The sequence below is a fragment of the Salarias fasciatus genome, chromosome 10 (genome assembly GCF_902148845.1).
Source record: "Salarias fasciatus chromosome 10, fSalaFa1.1, whole genome shotgun sequence".
Taxonomy (NCBI): domain Eukaryota; kingdom Metazoa; phylum Chordata; class Actinopteri; order Blenniiformes; family Blenniidae; genus Salarias; species Salarias fasciatus.
Window position 1 is genome coordinate 14,077,445 of NC_043754.1, and position 25,638 is coordinate 14,103,082.

General features: G+C 40.8%; 1 protein-coding gene across 1 annotated transcript; it reads right to left on the minus strand.

Moving 5' to 3' along the window:
- Positions 1 to 1,569: 1,569 nt before the first annotated feature.
- On the minus strand, positions 1,570 to 25,638 carry gabra6b (gamma-aminobutyric acid type A receptor subunit alpha6b). Its single transcript, XM_030100503.1, has 10 exons — positions 25,337 to 25,638; positions 25,051 to 25,175; positions 24,590 to 24,657; positions 23,393 to 23,613; positions 21,791 to 21,873; positions 20,287 to 20,430; positions 19,794 to 19,946; positions 16,916 to 17,193; positions 7,999 to 8,255; positions 1,570 to 1,639 (listed from the first exon to the last, which is right to left on the minus strand). The coding sequence occupies exons 1-10, from the start codon at positions 25,423 to 25,425 to the stop codon at positions 1,627 to 1,629; spliced, it is 1,431 nt and encodes a 476-aa protein (XP_029956363.1). The 5' UTR covers positions 25,426 to 25,638; the 3' UTR covers positions 1,570 to 1,626.

Consider the following 25,638-nt stretch of genomic DNA (forward strand, 5'->3'; position numbering starts at 1 on the left):
ATACTTAGACTCCACATGGCTTTAACATGTTGCCCTCGCTACTTAATTGGAAACGGTGCATAATCATATGCAAATCCTGTCAAGTGGATTATTAATGAACATGTTGTGGCATTTTGTATAATTGATGACGATGGGTTTCATTTTCTATTTTCGCTGTTTTTAATAAAAAACCAGGAGCAGTGGCTTGTCATCTCAAGAAATAGTTGGCAACCGCTGCGGGAATCTTTCAACTTCAATTGAAATGAGTACAATACACAAGAACAACGAGCGAGTGAATGTAAACAATGCTAGCAATAACATATAAAGAGTTAAATCTTCTCTGCGGAGGAGTCGTGCTTTAAGCTTTGCTGTGTGACAGAGTATCAAGTGATGCTAATGTGCGGAAATGGGCTGAATATAGTCTTTATTCTCTGAAAGAAAGTCTGAGATGAGACTCCCGTCATATCACACGTTTGGGGCAATCCACGGGAAAAGTGTCGTCATATCGCATTTTGCAGATCAAAGGTAGTGTTGCGCTGACCTTTGACAATCTGAGAAGCCCAATATTCTCACATCATCAGTTTTTCTTTGCCTTTGAAGCTACCGGGAAGCTTCTTTTAATTGTTTTGTATCACCGTCGCATGTGTGCATGTTTATGTAAATGCAGACTCGTGATGGTGTAGTTAGTCCTCTCTTCACACTGGTTCATGACGGGCTCTTTCTGTGCTTGTCGGCTCTGTGATGGACTGATGACCTCTCTCAATGACCCTAAATAAGTTGGATAGACAGACATGTTTTTTTCTCATATATCCATTTCAGAAGGAATCCACAACCTGGTCGATATATCAGTAAAACACACCATATATAAACCCTTTGAAGATTTTGCCGCACATCCTGTATATCCCATCAGCAGAGGGAAATTAGGTCAATGAACCCAAAAAATAGAGTGTTGTGAGAAGAATACAGTGTGGAAAGAAGCTGCAAGTAAGAAAATGTCTGCAAGTCAGTCACAACAGATTCAGACATGATGGTACATACATTTCCTCATGTTATCTAAATATCAAGGAACCGAATGTGTCACTTCAGACACACATGCAAAGTCACTTTAATGTCTGGGAATGCATGCATGTTGCATTTACATAGAAAAATAAATACATACAACAAGATAGCTGTATTTCTGTTTCTGCAGCCGAGCCGGCTTTAGGTCTTCCTCTCATCCACTCTAAGGGACACAAGTCTTGACATGTAACTTAAAAAAAAAAAAATACAAAAAAAAAAAAAAAAAAAAAACACCAGGGAAGCAAAATAAATAAATGAGAGTGGTAGAGAGATGCAGTACGTACTTGAAATTGTTCCAGCGCCTGGGGCCCACATGGCTTTGAGCTCCCTGGTCAAGTTGGCAATAGGAGCCGGTGCATCTGCTCTCAAAAGACTCACTCTCCTTGTGACTACTTGAAAAGAAATACAATGCACTAAGGTGGCATGAAAGAGTGCTTGGCAAATGTCTGTCATCCCTTACATCATGAAATTGTTGTCTGAGAAAAGAAGAAAAAAAAAACCTGCATGTGTGCTTATATACATGTGCATATATGTGTGTGTGTCTGTGTACATGTGTGTGTATGGTTTCCAGGAAGACAAACTCTGGGCCTAGACAGTATCCCTGCAAGACAAAAATAAGACAAAGAAAGATGCAATTTGTAAAAGAAAGACTCGGATTTAAATCACATTCTGTCATACACTTATCCAAATATACTAATATATGCAAGCAAACACCTACACATGCACACCCACTCAGTTCCACATCCGTCCGCATCTGCCTGCACACAAGAACAGATGCACACTGGTATGATGTAACTGCTCACTCTGGTTCGGTATTGCCGCGCAGGCTGGCAACCATTCCAGGATGAATTTAAAATTTGAGTCTATTCAGTCCCCTCACTGCCAATATTGTCTACAAAGACCTGCAGAAACTCATCTGGGAACCTCAGCCAGGTAGTTCACACCTCCACCTCCTCTGCTCAATGTGTTAAAGCAGGAGACACTTTTGACAGCACTGGGAGCTTTTTCCAGCCAGAGAACTTCTATGCCTGGTGGCGAAAGAATATTAGCTTTCTGTGAGATTTGTTATATTGGCTAAAAGTTGTAGAGATATACCATGGTCAGACATACATGTGCATTAAAGTACAATCGATGGAAGAAAAGTGTATCAAAATCCAACTATATTGTATATATCAAGACTAAATATCAAATGATTTTAATAAGAAAATGGTTAAATGCCTGTGATATCTAAAAAATCTAAAGTATACAGTTGAAAAAGGCATGGAGTTTTCCCTCCACATACTTCTCATTACAGTGCCGTACAGTGCAATGGTGCTTCAGGCTGAAGTGTGGAAAAAAGACGATCAAAAAATTAGAATAAACCTTTTCACAGCCTCTGGTCACTGAGCAGTGAAGAAAGTTGGCCTGGGCCGGGGAAGCTTTCTGTGGGGAATTTGTATGATTCATGTTAATTGGTAATGAAAATGAGTTGTTATTACCAATTAATAAACAGTTAATTAACTGTCATTAGGGAATAAATGTGAGTGTTAAAAATGTATGTAATTAAGAAGAAAAACAGACAGTGAGAACCTATAATTGTAGACAGTGGAAATTAAAATTAGCCATTTTTCGTGGTCTGGGTTGCACAAACAGATAACGTAACCACATACACGCATGTGCTGATTTTTACTGAGGTTGAAGGAGTGTTACTGTCTTGGTAATGGCGCCATTTTTCTTTAGACAAGACTGTACCACTGTTTTGAGTTGATTTCTTCAAGTTACCAAACAATCAATATGCATCAATACAGTTGCTAATGACAACACACTGATGCAGGGCTGTATTGCTGCTTATTGTTCTTCTGTCTGGGTGACTGATGCTGAGCAGAGGCGGCAGAGGGATGCCCCTTGCTGTAACCTCCTCAGCTTTCCCATCCCATCCAAGAGGAGGCAGAGTGCATGCAGTGTGTCATGGTGAAGAGAAGTGGAGAGCAGGGGAATATTGAGACAAACAGTTTCTTGCTGAGAGACAGAGAGAGTGTTTTTAAAAGAGCGACTCCGAGAAGAAGCAAGAAGTTCAAAAAAGTCTTTCAATTCAAGGGATATTGGGAGAGAGAGAGAGAGAGAGAGACAGAGCCAGAACGGTTGAGGAGAAAATCAGGGACAGGGAGCACTTTTTGGTCACATTTCTCTCCCTGGCTGTGCATGCAGACTTCCATGTAAATGAACACAGATGTGTGGGATACGCTTTCATATAACCACTCACAAACTCCGTGACAAAGGCAGATGTAGCAATTCCCACAAGGCCCGGGAGAGAAATATGATATATAGTGGTTCACTGTTTATATCTGTCTTCTTCGCTCCCTGTCTGAGTGGCCTGTAATTGAATGATCATTACACCAAAGTTATGGCTACGGCCCTGCAGTCGAAAATAGGAATTGAGTTGGAAACAGCATTTAGTGGTTTTGATTTATGAGCAACAATGGGGAAGTTGTTTTTCAAGCCTGGCACTCTGATGGCCAATAAAGAGGAGCAAGGCTTATCGCCTGCTGTACCCGCTCTGACACACATTCACCAGTCAGCCTGCCAGCAAGGCAGCCAGCAACCAGTCAGCCAACCAGCTGAGGCCCTTCATGGAAGGAAGTGTTTTCAGCAAATTTGTTTCCTTCATGTCTCACCCTGAATAGAGCTATTCATTAAAATAGCCTGCAGTTGGTAGGCACTGCTGCCATGGCACATTTAAACACTTGTGTGCCTGTATCCTCTCAGAAGTAGACACACACACACACACGCACGCACGCACAGACACCTGCACGTACGCTCACACAGAAAATCTTTTTCTTCTGGTCTAGCTCATCTTTGCAGGAGGGCCCTCTAATATAAAAGGGAAAATACAAAGAGAGAAAAGGTCTTTTCCATGCCCCGCTATCTGCTTTCAGTTTGGGCCACTGGAGCTGTATATTTATTTCTCTGGAGTGAAATGAACCGACAACCTTCATTACAATGAATGCAAAGTTTGGATAAAGGTAGAAATAATTCAGAATCAAAGGACCACTTGCGAAGGTGTGGAAGTAGCAAAGAAATGTAAAGTTATTTCAAGAGCATTATGAAAGGTAAGAGTCACAAGCCCAAAAATCAACCACAAATTTCTTTAATATGCTAAAAATTAATGAACACCAAAACATGCGAATTCGATTATCACCAACTCAAATGAATCCTTTCAACCATGAAGAGGATTCACTGGCCTCACTGATCAGCGAGACCTTGCAACTTCTGCATGGTGAGAACCTTCACGTTTTTTTTTTCTCCTTACAGATTGATTACTGGCCAGTTGCATTGTAATTTCTTCCTTTATATTGACTCCCAACCAATTGACCACCAAGCAGACATTGATTTTTATTTTTTTAAAGAAAACATATTTAGATTTTTTTTCCTTTCTCTAAACTGTATGAAAAATTGTATCGAATCACAAAAGCTAAAAATTCCTACTTAAATGATGGTAAAGTACAGTCTAGATCATCAATCGCCTCCGTTCTTCCGTCACTTCGCCACACCTCTGTGTCAGTCTTGTCACTTCCCGACTTGTTTACTGCAAGTACTTTTTGATCCTCCTGAAACTTCACTGGTTCAGGACTCTGCTGCCCATATCACCAGCAGGATCTCATTCACCTGACATATCACTTCCATCCTACGAAGTTCCCCATTAAGCCTGCATCCATCACAAGATTCTACTTAAAAACAATAATAATAATTGTAATGAACCCTGCCTTTGTGTGGCTTCTTTCATATTGAGCTGCATGAACATGAACAACGCAATATTTTCTCTTCAAAAGGCAGCTGGGCTGTTTTATATTTTGAAGATGTCATCTGTTCATCATTTCGGAAGTGAAAAGCTTTTAGGGTGAGATGGACGGTACCACACCTTGGACGGCAGAGTGTCTTTATACTCAAGATTACAAGAGGTAATGAAAACACACCTCATCAATAACGTTCATGGTCCGTCTTATCAACTTCCTGCAGTGGGCTTTCCTTCTTCTATTACTATCCTTTCTGCCTGACATACTGTAAAGATATGACCAGGCAGAGAACTGTTCCTGAATTTTGTCTGGTTACCAGGACAACGAGTTCCCCTTCCATCTGACGTCTGATTGGCTGTCTAAATAGGAGTGTTAGTGATGGCAGCCGTGCCTTCCTGAAAACTTCAGAGATTTTCCAACAAGAAGCACTCTGGAATCCCAGACAAAAAAATCAAAGAGTGTTCATAAAAAGGATACCGGATGCAACAGCCACACGTGCGCACACGCACACGCACACGCACACGCACACGGACACTCTTCCTTCATTACCAACAAATGCAAAATGATTCAGATGCTCAGATTGAGACTCATGAAATAAATAACTCTATGTGATTTGGATAAAAGTGCTAAATGTGCCAGACTCAAGATTTTTTTTAGTGTGGAAGTTCCTAAACCTTTTGGGAGCAAATGATATACGGAGGCAAAATTAACCCAACTGTAAATTCTCCAGCACTGCCTGCAGCCATTGTGTTTGATGACAACTGAGGTCGATATCAGACATCTTGACTCTTACGTTTAGCATGATGTAACCACAATCGATTGGCGTGACAACCTGTGGTTTTGCTTGTTCTTTCAACGACCTGCCTCTGACACCACTGGGATTTGTTTCACTGGAACACGGGATGTTGTATCACCATTTTTTTTTTTTTCCTTTCATCAGCCCCCTACCCACTTCACTTCCTCAGTCACACTTGAAAGTGTGAAAGTGCTGTATGAAAAAAAAGAAGAAGAAGAAGAAAAAAGAAACAATGTGTGCATAAACATGCACATCACCTATCGACATATTTGCATACCTATTTCCTCATTTCTCATCAGCGCTGTTTCCTATAGCTCAAAGGCCACCAGTCTGCTTTCTCACTAGCGGTTTGTCAGGATCTGCCTTCAAGCTTAAAGTCCCTATCAATTATTAGAAACAGTTAAGAGAGTGTCACTAAGAGGGTTAGTCACACAGAGCTATTCTGATGCCTGCCAACACTGTCATGTCATCTGACTTGTCTCGGCTCATGCCTTGAGGGCTTTTCCCTTTTTAGAGGAAGAGCAAGGCTGGGAATGAAAGGAGCTGAATCCTCACACTTTAAAAGCCCCCGAGTCAGGAGCGGTGATGCACGTCGATAGCGTGCACATAAATGTACGAGTGGGCCGGGCAAACACATCTGTTTATGCATATGGCTGGGACAAGTCAAACACACCAACGTGTAAGCGCGCAGTGAGAATTTCAGCCGTCGACTTTAAGTGGCATATCCCCAGGGCTCTGTTAGAGCGGCATATCCAGGATCTATTGAGCTGATGTAGACGAGAAACGCCATCAAATCTCTGTAAACTTATGTAATCTGTTAACTGTTCAAGAGTTCACAGACAAGGAGGTAGAGAAACGGTTTTATCAAACCAGAATCCAGATAAGGACTTCTACTCTGTGTGGAAGCAAAGTATTTGGGATTTTTTCTTCTTCTTCTACTTTTTTTTTTCTGAAATTGCTGAACGGGGCAAAGAATTTAATGTTTTATGTAGAGAAGGGGTGTCAAACACAATTTACCTTGTGGGCCACATACAGCTGAGTTTCATCTTGAGTGAGGAATTTAAACTTTATAGATTTTATCTGTTGTAGCGCAAACTTCATGTTTGGGAAAGTCATAAACTCAAATATCAATATATAAGGACTCAAAATATAGGTATGTTGTGTTATGCTCCCACAGGTTAATGTAAGGCTGGGTCTCAGTGTTGTGTTACATTCAATATTCTCTGGAAAAAAAAAGTAAAAAAAAAACTGTTCTGCTTGATGCTGTCATGTCATGGGTGAAACTGGAACCTTATATGGCTTTTTTCTTGGTCCATAGACCTCATGTTTGACACCCCTCCTGTACAACACACAGCAAACACCCCCAGCTATGCTTGACTTAATCTAAAGGACTTTAAACTCAGTTTAATTTAGTCCAAATTAAAATTACCACCACAGCCTTCACTATAAATAGTACTTATCAAACCCTAATGTAACCCTAAATTAATTTATACAACTGGGATTTAATTTATGTCCCCATATTGTAAATTATCCTGGTATTATAAGTGTTTAAAGTAATTAAGTTACTCACATTTAGGTAAAACGTCCCTAAAGACCAGGCCATAGAAATGGAAATGCTTCATCTTGAGTGGCTAGAAATCAAATGATGAGATCTCAAGCATGCTGTATTCTGCTCTTTCAGTGTTCTGAGGTACTTTAACTCCGATCACCTCTTTCAGGCGTATTTTGTTGCAATATTACTCGTAGGAGTAATAAAGAAAACACAAACCTAAAAAAAGACTACTTCAGCAGTAAGATCTTTATGTAGTCAAACAGTGTGTGTGTGTATGTGCAAGCGCGTGTGTGTAAGTAGGAGAAACTGAGTGTTGAGCACAGCCCTACCCACATGCACACACTCAGTGACACAGAAAGCAGAGGAGAGGGAAGCAGAGGCAAAAAAAAAAATCACCACTCAGGACCAAGTTTGGAGTGCCATCCCTCATCCACCATCTTGAATATGCTGATGATGGCTTTTAGTTAAAAAGGTTTGCATTTTTGCCCACAAAGAACAGAAGACTATTCATCACTGCGTGTCAGCATTGTGTTTGTTTTGATTATTGCCAGAACACTCAGTGTGCAACGCTCAAAGCTGTGCATGCTGTTACTCTCTGCTGTCATGCGTCCGCAGCCACGCTCTGCATCACTGGATGTAATTATCAGCTAAAAATTCATTTAGCGATAAATGTAATTACATTTTTCTTGTGATTGGTCACTAATTTAATCATATGTATCTTTCATCTTTTGTTCTAACGAGTCCATTTAGCAAACACACCAAAGCTGAGGCAATTATTATGTCGTGTTTAGGGAAGAAGTAGTGACAACAAAGGCAACGGAATCAAGCCATCTGCTCACCTGGACATCTCCATCGTGTCCTTAGTGAGATAGACAATCCAGTAGACCAGGTTGAAGGCTCCGAATGAAAGAGGGAAGAGGATGCGTGAGTACTTGTCGATGATGCTGGTGCCAGTAAGGACATTGTTGGCTGGTACAGCTGAACCCTGCTGCAGGAACGCTTGGGCATTCACTGGTGGGTTGGGGAATGTTTTGGCAGGCCGATCAAACAGCGGGGCAGAGTTCATCCTCTTCTTCAGCACGCTGCTGGCATCCACCTATCAGACGCAATGAGGGGAAAAACATGAGGACTGGAAGAGGAAATCTGCATTACAGGAAACTTTGGATGATGTCGTATAGAGTTATTAATAATAAAGGTGCTGCTGTTGTTATATAAGGAAAACATACAAGAGCACTTCTTAATACCAGCGTCTTTCACAAAATCAAGTGAAACACCGGGCAGCAGATCAACCACACTGAGGTTAATGCTATATCGAGCTGTGACTTGATTAGTGCATGTAGGAAAGTGTGTGTGTTTGTGTATGTAAGTGTCTCTGAAGGATAACATCTAGAATACCAATGAGCACCACAGTAATTACACTCAACAAAGGAAATCAATGCTGTTTTGTTTTTGATTGAATGTGATTTCAATCAACCCATTCCATCAAGATTGATGTAGTTGTGGGAAGCAAAACAAAACATATTAAACAAAAGCGCCCCAGTATATTGACACATGGTTATCGTATGCCTCATCAGCTTTCAGCAAACTAGTGTGATCCCAACACATGCTCCCTGCTCCAGTGCTTGTAAATCAGATACAGTGCGCGTACAGAGAGGAAGGGAGAGCACATCTGGGAAATGGGTCAAGGAACACGGTGCTGCCTGCAGGTAGATCCAATGAGACAGAGTAAAACCCAGAGAGACAGCAAGTCTTGTTTTCATTATTATCAGTGGCTCAAAGTAAACACAGGTGATCGAAATATGTAACAGCGTCTGATCGACTGGAGAATCGCAAAGCAGCACAATCAAAGGGCAATGTTCGTGTTAACCTGTGAAAGTAACATGATTATAAATCCGTATGTGTGCTGATCATTTAGTGCTCCTTTTCAATAATGGTACATAACAGGCCGGCGGTTAATGGTGTCACTTCACAGTAAAAAGGGTTCATGTTGAAACATGGTGGCCAGCTGTGTGTTTGTGTTCTCCCCATGTCCCTGTGAGTGGGTTTTCTGTTCACAGTCAGGCTTCCTCCCACAAACCAAACATGCTTGTTAAATCAGCTGGTTACTCTAAAATCAATGTTTTATGCATCTGAATGTCTTTGTTATCCCAGTCATGGACTTGTGACCTGTCTCCAGTGGAGACAGTCTTATTTGCAGGCCAAGTGTTGTGATAGCCGATAGCTGCTTAAAACAGGGATGGCAAATATTTTAATTCAAGGGCCACATACAGCTAGTTACGAGCTATTTAGTTATGAACCACACACACACACACACACACACACACACACACACACACACACACACAAACCCAGTAAATGAATATCTATCACAGCACTGTTCAACTGTTGCCCACCGAACAGCCGAGTTCTGGCTGTCGGGATCACTGTGGATACTTTTTTTTCTTTTTTCTCCAGACAGTCTTGGAACAAAACCTGGAACTTGTGAGATTTAGGCCGGATTTGTGAGGCTACAGGATTACATATCCCCCTACAGGTTGATAAAGTACTACACTGCTGCAACCTTCTGGCTTAGGGGAACCCTTCCAAACATCCATGGTAGCTTACCTCAAAATATGACTAGATTAGACCTAGAACTCCAAGGTTTCACAAAGCCTGATGCATAATGTACATACTCAACTGTAAAATACATTGTTATTGCTTGATGCTGCATTGATGATGATGTGTGTGTTATTTGGACTTTTCAAATAGTGTTTGTTACATCTCCGCAATCCATAACAGTAAAAAGTACACTAACATTATATATGAGCATAATAAAGAGTGAAGCAAAGGAACTCAGGAAGGATGATGCAGTATGTGCTTCTATTCTTTTCAGGCATCATTAGTGTGTGGCATTTACTGCGCTCCCAAAATGCTTTTGTCAGCCTTTCACTGTTTATAGAGATGAGGTTAATCTTATAATCGATGTTGGAAAAGGAGAATAAAAGGGAGGTGCTAAAAAAAAGAAAAAAAAAAACAAAACAGATTTGTAAACACTATAGAAACAAAACACCAGTGAAAGGTTTGGGTTGGGATCTCCAGTAACAAGTCAGCAGTGAGTTCACTCATCACTGCATAACAATGAATACACCGGTGTGTGAGTGAGGCCCTGCATGCTTCACAACAGCAGGCTGTAGCTTGAAATGCCAGTCACCTGTCACAATAATGATCCATTTTGCATAAGATCCCGCAAGCGTGTACATACTGCATCCTTAGGTCTGTATTTGTGTCTACGCATCTGCAGATGATCTGAATGACATGCTATTTTTGATGATGACAACAGGCTTGTTTTTCTTCTTCCCAGTGAAGTCCCGCAGGGATCGGCTCCTCTTCCCTTTATCCAGTGTTCCAGATTTCAGCAGACCCACTTTGATGCAGGGAGGATGGGCACTGACTGGATGGATGAATGGGTCTTGTTTGGGTGTGGGCATCCATGCATAGGGGTGGGTGGGACACAGGAGTGTGACTGTGTATCTGTGCTTCATATTGCATGTGTAGGTGTGTGTATGGAATAAGGTTACATTAACGACGCTACCAATATGGTGAAGCGTTAAGTACTTCGAGGTTCATTTCTGTGGGTGGTGGGTAGGTGTATGCTTGTGGATGGATGTTACAAGGTGCCAGAGATGGATATGTGTATGCAAATGCACCTCCTAAATTAGCATAGTTACAGCTAGGCAGCATATATCCTGACTATATCAACAATGACAGTCAAAACAAGTCAGCCTAAGCGTTGAAGTCATATCTGAGAATAATAAAGCTGGCATATGAAGACAGATCAACCACTCCAAATAGGTAATTTTACAGACGATTATAATATTGTACTGCTTTAAGTTCTTTAGACTGATAATGGCTAGGACTACCGTTTAAAGGTTGGTTTATCACATTTTGGATTCAGGCTTGCACATATGAAATGGGAGTAATTTTGAAATGACATGAAAAACACATGTGGATGTTGATCTAATAGGTTGCAGTGATGATCCTGCCTGACAGACAAGCAAAGAAACATGCAATCTATGGAGCTGATTCACTGAGATCCTGAATAAGGCATGTTAAATTGCATGCCCACGCTCATAGATCGCTTGCGGTTTGCATGCATTTTGTGGGTGATCAACCAAAAATAATGCTATGAGTGACATTCCATGCAAACAATACTATTGAAATGAAGGTTTTGCATGCATTATCGCTTGTGCTTGCGATGTAGTGATTGGATGTAGAGTGCAGAACCCTCACACGTACAAAATGAAATGGGATACCACGGATTTGGATGTATCAGATAGCGGAGGAAGCCGTCAAAAAAATACAAAAGCATGTTGCAAATAAATCGAGAGCAATACGGGAGCTGACCTGTCACAAAGTGAAATGTTTGAGAAATAGAAATGAAAAAAGTCCATGTATAAAAGTTATGTGCATGCTGCTGATCCCAATAACAGCAGCAAGCTTTTCAAATGCATGAAACGACACATTAACAAACAAAAACATGAACAACCCACATGTTTTCAGACATTATAAATCACTGCCTACACAGACTCATTGTGGCAGCAATGTGATCCCAGCTGACAATGACAAAGATACACCTCAGACAGGTTGCCAGTCCATCGCAGGGCAAACACAGAGAAACAGACAGCCACACACACACAGCTAGAGGCAATTAAGGGTCAATTAACCTCAACATGCATGTGAGGAAACATGCAAACTCTAGAAAAGCCTGCACTTCGACTGGGGATGTTCTCACTGGGAAGGTGCAAATTTGATGTGACTTGGTTCTTGCCGAAGCGTTCCAGTGAAGAAAAATGTTACTGGACATCCATCCTCAAGATAAAAGCAGAGTCCTAAGTTTGCTCCACATTCTTGAAAGTGTGTTATTCTGGTTTTTGGTTTGCATGTGCTTTGAGCGAGTAACACCATGATACCATAGAGTTGGATAGCTATCGGCAAAGTCCAGCAAAATAATCTGAATATAACATGAAAACGCAAAATGAAATGGAATGTAATTAGGGTTAGATTATTTATGTTTAAGAAAAAGCGCTGTTGATTTTGTTTCCTTGGTTTAAAATAATACCAACACCTTCCCAGTCTACTTATCAGGACAATCTAAAAATTAGTATTTGCCTTATATCCGTCCTGAATTAATGATGGTGTTTTTCAGACAAGCATCAGTGACTATGTGATCGCATGCACCTACAGATCCCATCCTCTTTTACACTTTGATCCTTTCTTGTTTCATTCCAAATTCAAATCTGTTTTTTTAAATGTGCCACATACTGCGCCACCTACTCACACACACACACACACACACACACACACACACACACACACACACACACACACACACCTGATAGTGCATGCCCTCTTTATTCACTCATAAACAGACCTAGTGTCCTGTTATGTTTACAGCTGCGTTTTAGATCAGATAAAACATTTACTAATGCTGTTATGTGGTTTTTATTGCTATTTGGCATTATTTTCACAGTCATAACAGGCCGTAGTCTTTTAAATCGTGACTGGTGGACGGTTATTTCTATTCCCAGTGATACACCATTGTTTTTTTTTCCAGCTTTTTTTCCCGTTCTCTGTGTAATGAAGAGTCCTCCCTCCTACATATTTGGTGAAAGCAGTCATTTTCCATGATGCATCCCTCCCACTCCCTCTTTCTGTCAGTGTAACTCTCCCTAACACACACACACACACACGCACACAAGAAAAAAAATAAAACAAAACAAACCAACACAGCCACCTCTCCATCTTGCTCCTTTAAAATGGACCATCCAACTTTCTCACTCCCCACTCTGCTTCATTGTGGTGGCTGCCCTCCTTCTTGTGAGCCTGCAGTGATCTGCTGGATATTCCCTTAATCTATGGCCCTTACGTAATCTGCTGCAACATCGTTCGCAGAGCCACTGGCTGTCTCCTCGTGTCACTCTCAGCGGTTATCACATAGTTACAGGGACAAATAGAGTAGTGGGAAAGAGGGATGGATGGATGATCTACTGGAGATAGATGGACATATAAGACATTGTGTCATAAATGAATGGTGTGGATATAAGCGGCATAGTTCGCCGCAGATTACGTGCCGGCATATATACAGGCCTGTATATGCATTAGAGGCTACACTGCAGATTATTTGCGGATGTGTATTCTCCAGGGACAAGCATGGATGAAGTGGAGACCGTGATGTCAGTGTGTAAATGTGCACATCACGCTCAAGCAAAGTGAAGGGGCGAAAGAGAGGTGGTCGAGAGACGTGTAGTCTGTGAAGCGAAACTAGAAGGTACATACAGTAATAAGTGCACAGCCGGCAAGAGCAGGAAAAAGGGGATAATCTTATGTGTAGGAACATATTGTGTGTGTGTGTGTGTGTGTGTGTGTGTGTGTGTGTGTGTGTGTGTGTGCGCGCGCATGCGTGCTTGCATGTGTACTTAACTGCTAAGAAAAGGAGTGGATAAAGATGTCAATGAGTTGTAAGAAAGACAATTTCCTTTTGGAGAAAAGACAGAGAATGAAAGAGAGATTGTGTCTGCTGTGCATTGTTTCCATTGTACATCCTCCAACAAATGGAAGTAGAGGAAGAATAGATACTGCAGAAGGAACATCGGAACAATTCAAGAGGTGGAAAAAAAAGAACATTTACCCTCTTTGGGCAGATTATCTTGAGCTTTTCTACAGCAACCTCGAAACTTTGTGGAAAGTTTGTTGAAAGCACTTCTTTAAAACGCGGCTCTTGTTGAATTGTTTGCATCATCTGTTTCCCGCAGGTCTTCCAGCTATGCTTTCATGCCGTGAATCTCCATATTCCTTCATCTCCTAAAAGTGAAAAGTGTCGTGTTTTGATAAGATTCGTCAACCAGGAAGGCGGCTGAACTAAACAAACCTCATTGTCATGTTGAGTCAGTTTGAAATGACTTCAAGGCGTGCCAAACGGTAAATGGACTTTCGTTTAAATGACATATTTCACAGCTTCAGCAGTCTCCAAGTGCTTGAAATTACACAGAAACACAAAATGGTCGCACACAGAGGAGCGGCTCGAGGTTCACCATCTTGCCCTGGGACATGTGGGCCACTTTGACAGATCAAGAAGGGGAAATGAACCTTTGGAAGACAAACCGCTCCGCAAACTCAAAGCCACAGCCACTCAGTCAGTGCAGTATAATGTAGTACTGTTACCATAGAAACTACCTGTTAAGTTACGATTGGTAATTCAACACTGAGTAGTATTTACATGTTCAAAATGTGTCCAGAAAAATACATCACCGTTAAACCAACACTAATTATTCTCACCACGGCTCCATTCTGTCCATGCATGCAAGGAGATCTCTGCACGTCTTTCATGCACATGAACACGATTGTATAAAAAGCACCTATGACGTGTGAACGCACTCACACCTTCATGCTGTTAATGCCAAATTCTAACCTTATCATCTTCAACAAGCCTCAGCTGGGATTAAGATGAGTTACCAAAGGCTCTATGAATCCTGTCTTCAACTATACACTTTCAGTGAACCCCAGCCCGCTGTCGCTTTAAACGTCAGTTTGTGGCAACGGGATTTCAGCATCTCCTGTTTTGTAGCACATTTTAGTCATACCTTGTGACTTTTCATCACATTCACGAGGGGCATTTCTTAGTGTTACTTGCAGCCACGTGTTCAGCACAGACCAGCAGGATTGTTCTCTTCTGACTTTGATCATAAACATGAAAAACACTGTAAAAGTTTTTATTGTTATCTTAACTCCAGGCGATCACCGCTTTCAAGAATATTTTTAACCAGCCTCTCCGGCTCCACAACCTTTCCACAGATTTCTCTCAACACATTGATTCAAGTAAGCATTTTAAATTACAGACCAATCCATTATCTGCAAGATTATACATATGCATAATACTTCCACAGCTAACTGAGACGACGGCTGCATGGATAATCAGACATACAAGTGTTCCAACTGAAATATTCAGTCAAGAAAGGATTAAATAGAGAAAAAAAATATATGTAAACCATTTTCCATGTAACCACCATTTAGCAATACTAAGAGGAACAACCCAGCAATGCTCAAGACCAAGATAATCCATTAATAGTTTAAAAAAAAGACAAAAAAATCCCCCATCTTGTAGCTGCCACAAGGAAAAAAAAAACCCAATCTGTCAATCATCTGACTGAAATGATATAGTGGAAAAAAGGGCAAACATATGTACTCTTTGATGCTGAAATATTTCTGCAGTTGATCTTTGTGTGCTGTTTTCTGATCATTATTGTTCTCTTAGCACCAGCTTTTATTATAATTATTCCCCCCCATCTGCAAGCTATTTTCCTCGATAAGCTTTTGCAACACAGCTGTGCCTACATGTAATATGAATAAAGCAAACAGAAGCTATAATGAAAAAAAAAAAAACAGTTTCTATATAAAGGCACCGGGCTAAGGGTGGATTTAGATGGAGACAGGCAGAACAAGACAGGCTGGGTGAAATGAAAGATAAGCTTAGGATAATCAAAACCAAGAATAAATAAAAAACACAACGTTTATGAAAGATGACTGGAAGCAGAGCAAAGAGGGGGCAGTTACAGATCACAAGGTTCTTATGGGTTCATAGCCTCATCCAGTCATTCCATGACAAAACCAAGCAACCTGGATTTGATATCATCTCTAGCAGATTGCTATCCATTGTGCATACTCCTGCTTCCGTGTGATGTCCCTAATGGTATTATTTGTAGCCGATAACCCAAAAATAGCAAAAAACACAACACACAATCTGTTGAGCATGCAATGCAGCATTCCTGATACAGGATCTTAGTAAACCAGACTCACTGTATTTTTAATGATATAGCAGTGAAACCACCGGCTGTGGACAATGCAGAACGACTGAAAGGGTTTTACTTTTCAAATGTTAACAATAGATCAGTATATATTTCTCAAACAAGACTATCTGTGTTTGCCCTGTGATGTACTAGCATCCTACCCTAAATGGAATAAAGTGAATATGGATGGATGGGTTGATGTATTAACAGACAAAACTTACAGTGAAGGATTAGCAGTTTGACCTAAAAAAGAGAGTAAGTATGGCTATAACTTCAGCTGTAGCCAAACTGCAGAGTTTAGCAACTAATGTTTTGTGAAAGAAGAGGCACACATCAGTGGAGTTTGATAAAAGGCGTCTAATGAGGCTAAGATTTTTATCTTTTTTCCTGAGCGTTGCTTCAGCTCATCATTTATCACAGCAACTCAGCAGTTTGTGAGCTCTATATCTGTACACTTCATGAGTGAATCCAACAACCTTGATTTGATTTTGTTATTTTTCTAAAACAGAAGTGAGCTCAGATTACAACTTGAGTGACGTTCCAAACCTTTAAGTCAGTTCTGCTCAATGTTTTTACAATCCTGACTTTTGATTCATGTAAGTAGTTAACACTTGACAATAAGGACGAATCATCAGGTTTTTACAAGGATCCAAAGAGAAAACAAATGCTGGGTGTGCTCAGCAAGGCAATGCAGACAGGTGGAGGTACACCCATAATGCAAAGCAGTAGTATTCCATGCATCATCCACAGTATTTCTCATTAACATCTCAAAAGCTGGTCAGGGAGAATCAAACCTTATAATCCCCAACTTTTGATGATATGCCAAATATTAAAATACAAGATGCCAGTGAGAAGCAAACTTGAAAATCTCAAGTCCACACAGATGGAAGCACCATCACACACTGATATTGAGTATAAATGTATTTAAACTTACTGAGGAGACCTCTCCGTCGTTCCCCGTGGCTGCAGCCGGAGCTGCTGCTGCGGCGGCGGCCTCTTGAGCCGCCACCTTCATGGCCGCCGCTTTCCGCAGCTCCCGGTTCGCCTGCAGGGTGGAGAAGTAGTTGACGGCTGCAAACTCGATCAGGGCGGAGAAGACGAAGGCAAAGCAAACGGCAATGAACCAGTCCATGGCTGTGGCGTAGGAGACTTTGGGGAGGGAGTGGCGGGCGCTGATACTGAGCGTGGTCATGGTCAATACGGTGGTGATACCTGCATAAACCAAGACAGAAGAGTTCAGGACATTTATCTATCTATCTATCTATCTATCTATCTATCTATCTATCTATCTATGTATCTATCTATCTACCACATATATTGAAAGACATTGCTGCTGGTACCAGATATACTGGACACATGGTCAAATGTCTGCGTCATGGCAACAGAACCGTCAACCCATGTGGCATTTCAACACTCCGAGCTTTGCCAAAAAGTCACTTGAGGGAGTGCTGATCTGACCATATGTAGAGTAACCTGTGCCCCCGCACTGGCAAGATCATCGAAAGAGAACACATTCTGGATCTGTAAACAATTCGACAGCAAACCGTCGGACTTTGAAGTCTCCACACGAGAAAAAACATGAGCTGATTTATGTTTTTCTCATCTTGTGTCCATGGGTGAGATACAATAGGAATAATAGAGGGAAATGTATGCATTTAAATTTAAAAACTCTGTAAATGTGATGCTATTCCCAGGCTCTCTTGGATGTTTTAGGGACCATATTGAAAAATGCTTTCAATGCCACTTTTGAAGCTCAGCCTTCAAGAATAAACAAAGTATATTTTTGTATATTATATATATTAAAAAAAATGCTTTCTAATCATTAGAAAAAAAATATTTTCTTCTGTCTTGTGCAGACTCCGTCCTTATTAAGTCAGATAAAGATGCTGACAATGAACATCTCCTTTAATGGCCCATTAACAAAGTACACATCTAATTCACTTTCATCAAGCTAAAGCAAGCAGGGAAAAGGGGCCATTGAACACCGCTGTCCGTGCTTTTACCGAATGTGCGCTGTAGTTGGGCACATTTCATTAGCAGTGTTGGAACTTATGGGGGATTTAATGCACCTAATAACGCCTCGAAGAAACATTCTCTGCTCAGCACTTCCATGGTGAAAGCTAACAACTCTCAAATACAACCTTCTCCAACAGTCAACCGACAGCGGCTGTCTCAATCTCGAGCACAAGTTAAACGATCTCAAATGGGAGGAACATGGAAGGAGAGTCTGCCAGGGGTAGGAGGGAGAGGCAGGAGAAAGCAAAAGAAAGGAGAAGTGTAGGAGGGAGGGGGTGAAGTATAAAGACAGGATAGAAATGAAATGCTTGGGGCATTTATGTGCTTTTATAGGAAAAAAGCAAGGTACAAATTAGGCCACACTCAATTAAGTCTGTAAGACTTGTGCTCAGGGGACTTTCAGCTCTTAGAGAGGTTGTTGACAATCCAGAACACAGCATATGGCTTAATGTACTGTCAGGGTGGAGCTCGTCCATTCAGCAATTTGTCTTCTTCTCTTCTGTTCTCGTCTCTTAACAGCCACAATATTAATGAAACTTGCATTACTTATGCAGTTTCCTTTGCTGAGCAAACCCAAGAGTTACAGGAACTCGCAAGCAAGACACAAAAAAAAGTAAAGAGCAGAATTTTTTTTTTTTTTTTTTTTTTTCATTTTCATACCCAATATTGGATGAAATGAGAACAGCGGGATGAGACGGGTTAATGAGCTGCCGCAGATGCGCTTTCTGCATGAGGCTTCAACTTCCATGCAAACACTGATGATTGGGATCTATTCTCTGAAGTGGAGTGCAGGCTTGCTGGAGTGCTGGCTCACTTCCAGCAGAAAGGCAGACCACAGAACCACAATCTACCACGGCCAGCAGTTTCACTCCGCTCAGCTGCAGCTTGTTGAATTTTAACACAAGGAGGAATTAAGCAAAACGTGATAGCGATTTCTTTGCACTTCCACACACTTTGCCCATTTTCGCTGCCTCCTCTGCTTTGTCTCTGTCATCCCTATCTCTGCCTTTGCGGAGCGGGCTCTCACCCTCTCCGCTCCTGAGGCTATAGAGCTTGGTAGCAACTGTAGCGTAATGTAATGTGAGCAAGCGGAACCTGTGAGTGCTCGGAAAAGAGCCAAGCAAACCTCCTCCCCCTCCTCGGCCCTTGCATGACCAATTTCAAAAAGGACATTTATTCCCAATTAATTCAACCCCCACCACAGTGGAGAAGCAATACAGATAATGAAGAAGGGTTAACACAGACGATGATGACTGTGTTTGCCGTTCTTATCTGATATGTTAAAGAACAGACAGCGAAGTGTTTATCAACCAGAGAGCAATAAATGGGAAAAAAAAGTATGCTGTCTTAAAGTTTGAAGACTTCCAGATTCACACTGAGGTCAGTCTGTGGGTGGCGAGTCAATAAATCGAGACAATTTCTGTTTTGAATGCTTGGGGAAATTAAAAGTTTACTGTTGAGAGATCGAACTACAGCAAGTACAAAAAGTTCTTGCAAAAACTCCGACAACATCCAAAAGTCACCATAATGGATGATGTGTTTAGAGAAAACATTAATTTGTTCTGTTTCAGTGACTTTGACAAACTCGCATTTCCTGCATGAAGTTAGTCAAATTATGCAAGAATATGAGAAAATTACAACATCCTGCAAGATCGTTTTGCTGCAGTAACTGGAAGCCAAAATGAGGCTGCTACTGATGGTGTTTTAAAATGATGTAATCATCATAGCAATTGAAAACAAAACTGAAACTTAGAGAATAATTTATCAAACGTAAATAAGATTTAAAGAATTCTTACCAAACACAGTTCGAGCTGGAACCGATTCCTTATTAATCCAGAAAGACACTTGCGCCAGGATGACGGTCATAATGCAAGGAATGTAAGTTTGAATCAAGAAGAAGCCCATTTTTCGTTGGAGGTGGAAGTGGACGGTCATAATGACGTATTCACCTGGCAGGAGACATGTCAAAGAGGGGGAAAAACATTTAAACAAGCATGCTCCTGTCTTCACATCCTTCTGAAATGTAAAATGGGTACTTTGAACACATAGTTTAGATGATAATTACTGTTTTGTTAATCTTCCCTTTGTTACTTTTTAAACTTGATTGTGTCTTTTGAACATTACAGTGTACCTCTCATTTACTGTAAGAAACCCTAATTAAAATATGTGAGACGTAATCTCAGAGCTGTGAAATTTCTGAAAACACACAATGAAGAGAGCGACCTGAAACGAGTCAGATCTCAAAACAACACAGTTCTTCACTTATTTTTTTTGAACACATTGGCCCACCTGTATTGGACTTTAGCCTCTCGCTCGACACTGTCTGACCAATCAGGTCGTACTGCAGCAAACTGGATGACTCTTGTGGCACCTCGACAGAAGACAAAGGACCTTTCTTCCATGTATACACAATCTCACTAATGGGGTAAGCATCTACACACAATGGATTAGAAAGAAAAGAAGAAACTTTGTTAGAACTTTGCGCTTTCAAAATGCACATTTTTAAGGATGCAAATGTCTTAAATGCTTTATTTAGCTACAATGACACGTAGACAACATATCAGATGTTAAAAATATTTCAAAAATAAATAGCTTGTTGTCAGTTTAATGGCTAAATACATCCTGAACGAGTTCAATGCTTTGCAGTCTTCACTATTTTGTACCATTACTATCTTTAGAAGAGGGAGTGTTGTAGCCTTTTTGTTTTATGTTTAACATTCTCTATGGAAAGGTCCTCGATCTTCTTAGACAGACTTTCTGTTTTATCGTGAGTCAAATCGTTTCTTTTAAAGGTCTAGACTACAGACTGCAACTCTTCTGCTGTGAAGCCATGCAGCTGCGATGACTTCGGTACGAGGGAAAGTGGTGTCTTGCTGAAGCATGCGAGAATTTCTTTGAAAGAAAAGCTATCTGTATGAAAGCATATGCTGCTGTTAACCCTCTACATAGTTTTCAACACTAATAATGTCTCTCCAGATGTGTAAGGTTCCTATGCCATAAGCATCAGACACGCTGGCCTTTACACAGTGTGCTGATAACAAACCTCTCCAGTCTGCAGGATGCAGCATCTGTGAAGAACAACTTTATATTTTCATTTGACAGAAGAACAGCTTTCTTTTTTTTCTTCTATTTTGCCTCAGTTCATTTTAAATGAGCTTTGGCCCAGAGAAGATTAATTAGATCGGTTTTCACATATGTCTTCTTTTCTGCATGGTGATTTGTGTTTATATGCTGCACAGGGAACTGTGTTCACAAACTCCGGAAGTGATCCTGAAGCAGTGCAAGGGGTTATAGTGCAGCATCATGTCTGTTCTCAGGGTCAGGGTCCACAAAGACATTCGGACACATTCACATTTCAATTTGGTGACATCTTTAAATTCTTAACATTTTTTTGACATCCTTGTTTCTAATGTGGTAAACCTCTGCCAGTCTGATGTTACCAGTAAACAAATTGCTCTTTCAGCTGGTTACTGTCTTTTTATCACTTGCTTCGCCGTGTCTTCCCTCGTTCTTTCTTTTCTTTCTCGGGCTGCCATCAACGTCTTAAAAATAAATCTTCAATTAAATAGTAAAATATTTCACTTTCAACATCTGAACATTGCCTGTGTTCTGTTGTGGGTAAGATATGAGTTTATGAGATCTGCAAATCTTATTTTTACTCACGTTACATAAGAGACATTTCTAATTGAAATCTTTGAAGCCATGTTGTCACTCAGTTACTCAGTGACGGAGCGATCATTTGAGAGTGACACCATCTGTCAGACCAGCGGGGCTTAACAAAAGACAAACTCACAACTGCCAAACTTGAGTGGGCAGGCGTGGCCGTCCATCGGGAAGTTCATCAGGCGCATGGGACACTCGGCATTTATAGTTAATCTGCCAGTGAAGAAACGAGATGAAAAGAGTGTGTGATTTATACTTAATACACTGATACCAGCAAGGCAACAGTTGTTGTTTTCATCCAGTCAACATGGTGCCATGCTGCGCCGGCACACTGAAACAAGGTGAGGGGCGGACGGAGGGAGCTGAAATCTGTCAGACATACTTACAGCAAACATACAAGAAAACTTTTAGAAACCATGGGAATGCCCAATATTCATGCTCCAGAACCAAAAATACAAGTAATATCAAAATTCCTTGTTGCAAGGAGCCAGCATAAATGATTATCGCGTTAGCCCAATATTTTGGTTCGTACAACCCTGGTACAATATTATTAATGATCTAAGTTCAAGAGAAAACCACACGATTTGTTAAATGCTGCACAAAAAGGTCTGCAGGATTTCTATTCAGTGATCCCCCAGTGATACAATTCAAGCACTGCACCACGTTTTATACCTCATCAACACATTTTCCTCATTGTTCACACTATCACCATTATCGTAGACTTCTGGCCAACTAATGGGTTCAACAAGAAGAAATGGTGATGATGGCGCTGGAACATTCACAATAAACACATTCATGGTTTAGAAAAAGAAATATTGCCAACATGGTGGACCTCAAACGTGTGTATAACACATGTCCCCCAAAGACAATGTATTTATTCAATTTCTGGAATATTCTTTTATGTTTACCAAACTAAACAGGATGAAAGCAGGCCGGATATCTTTTAGATAGTGAGATGAAGGAGCCTCACTATTCCTTATCTGAATTATACTGACTTGAACTGCATTAGAAAAAGGGGAAAAAACCCCGAATGTACAAAATAATGGCTCCATTGTGGGTTTTTATCATGTGGCATCAGTGTGTAGTGTAATTACAATCATTACAGTACTGTTTGGTGGAGAAGAGACAGCTATTTATAGTAATCAAGTAATCCACATAATTTCACCTATTTCAAGCCAAACATTTCTTTAATGAAAAAATAGTCCATACTCTTCTCTTATCTAGCATTATAAAAACAGGCAAATTCCTTTGAAAATAACAAGATCAAATAAAGGCAATTTAACACAAATATAATACTCAAATTAATTCTCAAACTTTAGATATTACAATGTCATGTCTCAGCAGTGTGTATAAACCAATGATCTTTAACATGAATATTATGGGTGAAGTTGAGTTCACTTCGATTTCTTAATTACTCATTAAACAAAGCTGTTTCTTTGCCGTCATTGACTCTAGGGGCATTTATTATTATGACGATTTCTGTATTTTTTTTTTTTTTTCTCCCATGCCACATTTTCTGTTTTGAACAACGCTGGAGTCACGTTTGTTTGAATTGCTTTCCAGGCCTGCTTTCAATATCAGATGGCAGATATCTTGCTTTTGGAATGGCAGTCTTCATTTCTTTTCATGTCTGTGCATATTCTTGGACGCCTGTTTGTTTGATTTGCTTTCCAGGTCTGTGCTCTATTCCGGTCTTGGCTGAGCTTGAATCTCACTGTCCAGCAAATGTTACCTCATGGTGTAGAGGATAGTTCCGTTCTGCATGATGCGAAACAGCTTGTTGGGGGTGGTCATGTTGTGAGAGATCGACCTCTTGCCATTCCGGAAAAAAGTGTCCGGTGTCCAGATCTTGCTGACCATCAGGTTGTTGAGCCGCAGGATCTCGATGGGGCCCTCAAATTTGAGTCTTTCATCAATCCACGTCTGACGAAAGAACACATCCATGGTGTACTCCTGGACGAGGGTTAAAAGTGTGGGTTAGATATTTATTTACTACGCCCAGCAAACCAACCGTTGGTGCTGCTTCTGCCTCAGCATCTACTGTCTCCTGCCGTCATTGTATACTACCCCCGGAGAGAATGGCAGATGGGTTTGTTAGCCATGGTTTTGAAGGAACCTGCTGGCTAGAGTATTGGCAGAGCAATGAGCTGTTTTCTCTGTTTTTTTTTTTTTTCCTTTTCTCTTTTTGGATTATTCTACTATTGCTGCCAGTACTAATAAAAAATTTAAAGTAACTGTCTATAAATAGCTGCAGAAAATAATGTATTTTTTGCTCTACGACGGCGAGTTTACCTAATTTTGAATGTACATTTGTTGAACTATGACGTCTGAAAATGACATTAACAGGGCAAAAAAAAAATTAGAACACTTTATTTCATCCGTGATGTCAGCATAAAGTCTGCAACGCGAGTTTATCCTGCTTATGGATCAAATGGAAGACCTCGCTGCTTTTCTGAAGAGCTGTTTACATGCCTCTCAGTAGCAATACCACCAGCATAACACATGGCAGTTCAAGTAGGCTTTAGAGACAGTGAACCAGTCTCTAAAGCCTAAAGCCTAAACAGTGTTGAGTACAACAGACATACATCACTCGACCTATCCCATGATAGGAGTAACCAGCCTATCCTATCCCAACATCAGCCACATCACTATCTCCCTCTCTGGCAGGGGGATTGTCAACCAGATTAAAGTCCTAAGCTGCACTAATGACATCCAGCCCAAATGCTACAATAATGAAGGATGGGAGAGCCATGAGTTGAGGTTATATGTGCAGAGTTCATATGAAAAGATGTACATTTGTGTTTTTATATTGGTGCACAGAACCGTTTGTGCAGTCAACTATTGATTAAACCCTGTAAATGAAGGACAGCTCACGAGTTTGCCTGTGCATGCAGTGGCAGTGTGTTAGTGGTCAGTATGGCTTACGTACCATTTCAACATCTGAAACAGGTCCAAAGCTGGTGACAAAGATGTCGGTTTTGACCTCTGTAACTGGACCTATCGCAGAGGTAAAAGTAGTTGTTTTAATGCAGAAAAAAAAACCTTTAAAAAAACATTTTTATATTCCTCTGAATTGATGCTTAGAATAATTCAGAAATCCAGCTTTGTGTGATAAACTAAGCAGCACATAGTAAAAAAAAATACTTCAGTTGTGGATCAAAAATTATGAGCAATTAATTCTTCAACTCGATTTACAGTAGTTATTTAGCCAGTTTATTACATTATAAATAAAAAGCAAAAGTAAAACATGGGTGCTGCAGCGCAAAAAACTAAAATAACGCACCCATGACATACAAGTCAAACTTTGTCATCTGAAGCATTCATCCTTGCCGCTGTAACTATGTGGCTGTATTACATAAAGAAAGCAGTATGACACGGTTATTAGCATACCTCCAAATCCAGGTCGCAGCCTGTTGTCATAGCCATCCAGTAATCTATCCAATATGCGCGTGATGTTATCCAAATAGATACTGGTGTCACCGTGCTGATTTCCCCAAACACTGCTCGCACTGTAACTAAAGTACACACACACTAATGAAAGCTTGTGTCAACACATCAGAGAACAGTTGCACAAAAAAAAATGAACAGTTTTCCAAATGCTCACTCGTCCACAGTGTCTGTGGATGCCGTGCGTAAAAGTCCGAGAACGCGCAGGGAAAAGAGTTGTCATACTCACCAAGACAGAAATAAGCAAGTTAAAAGGAAAGCCATGCCTCGCAAACACCCGACAACTAGAAATCCCAGGTCAACTTTTAAAATCAGCATATTCCATCATTTAAACAGCATGATTATCTGCGGGTCAGGTTTTCCTGTTCCTTTTTGTAAACCGTGCGAGGATACCGCGCCAGTCCAGCACGACTTGACTTCCCTCTAGTGCGGTTGCGCCCGCCTCAGCCTGAATCGCTCAGCTGGAAAAACCTAAAGAGTTTCTGAAGAGAGTGAAGAGGAGGGACGAGAGGGACTTTAACGCACACCGAA

Coding starts and splice junctions, on each gene's coding strand:
- gabra6b (XM_030100503.1), bottom strand. CDS start 25,425: ATGCTGATTTTAAAAGTTGACCTGGGATTTCTAGTTGTCGGGTGTTTG. Junction 23,614..24,589: donor CTGTTTCAGATGTTGAAATG/GTACGTAAGCCA, acceptor ACCCTCGTCCAG/GAGTACACCATGGATGTGTT. Junction 21,874..23,392: donor ACTATCCTCTACACCATGAG/GTAACATTTGCT, acceptor CTTCACTGGCAG/ATTAACTATAAATGCCGAGT.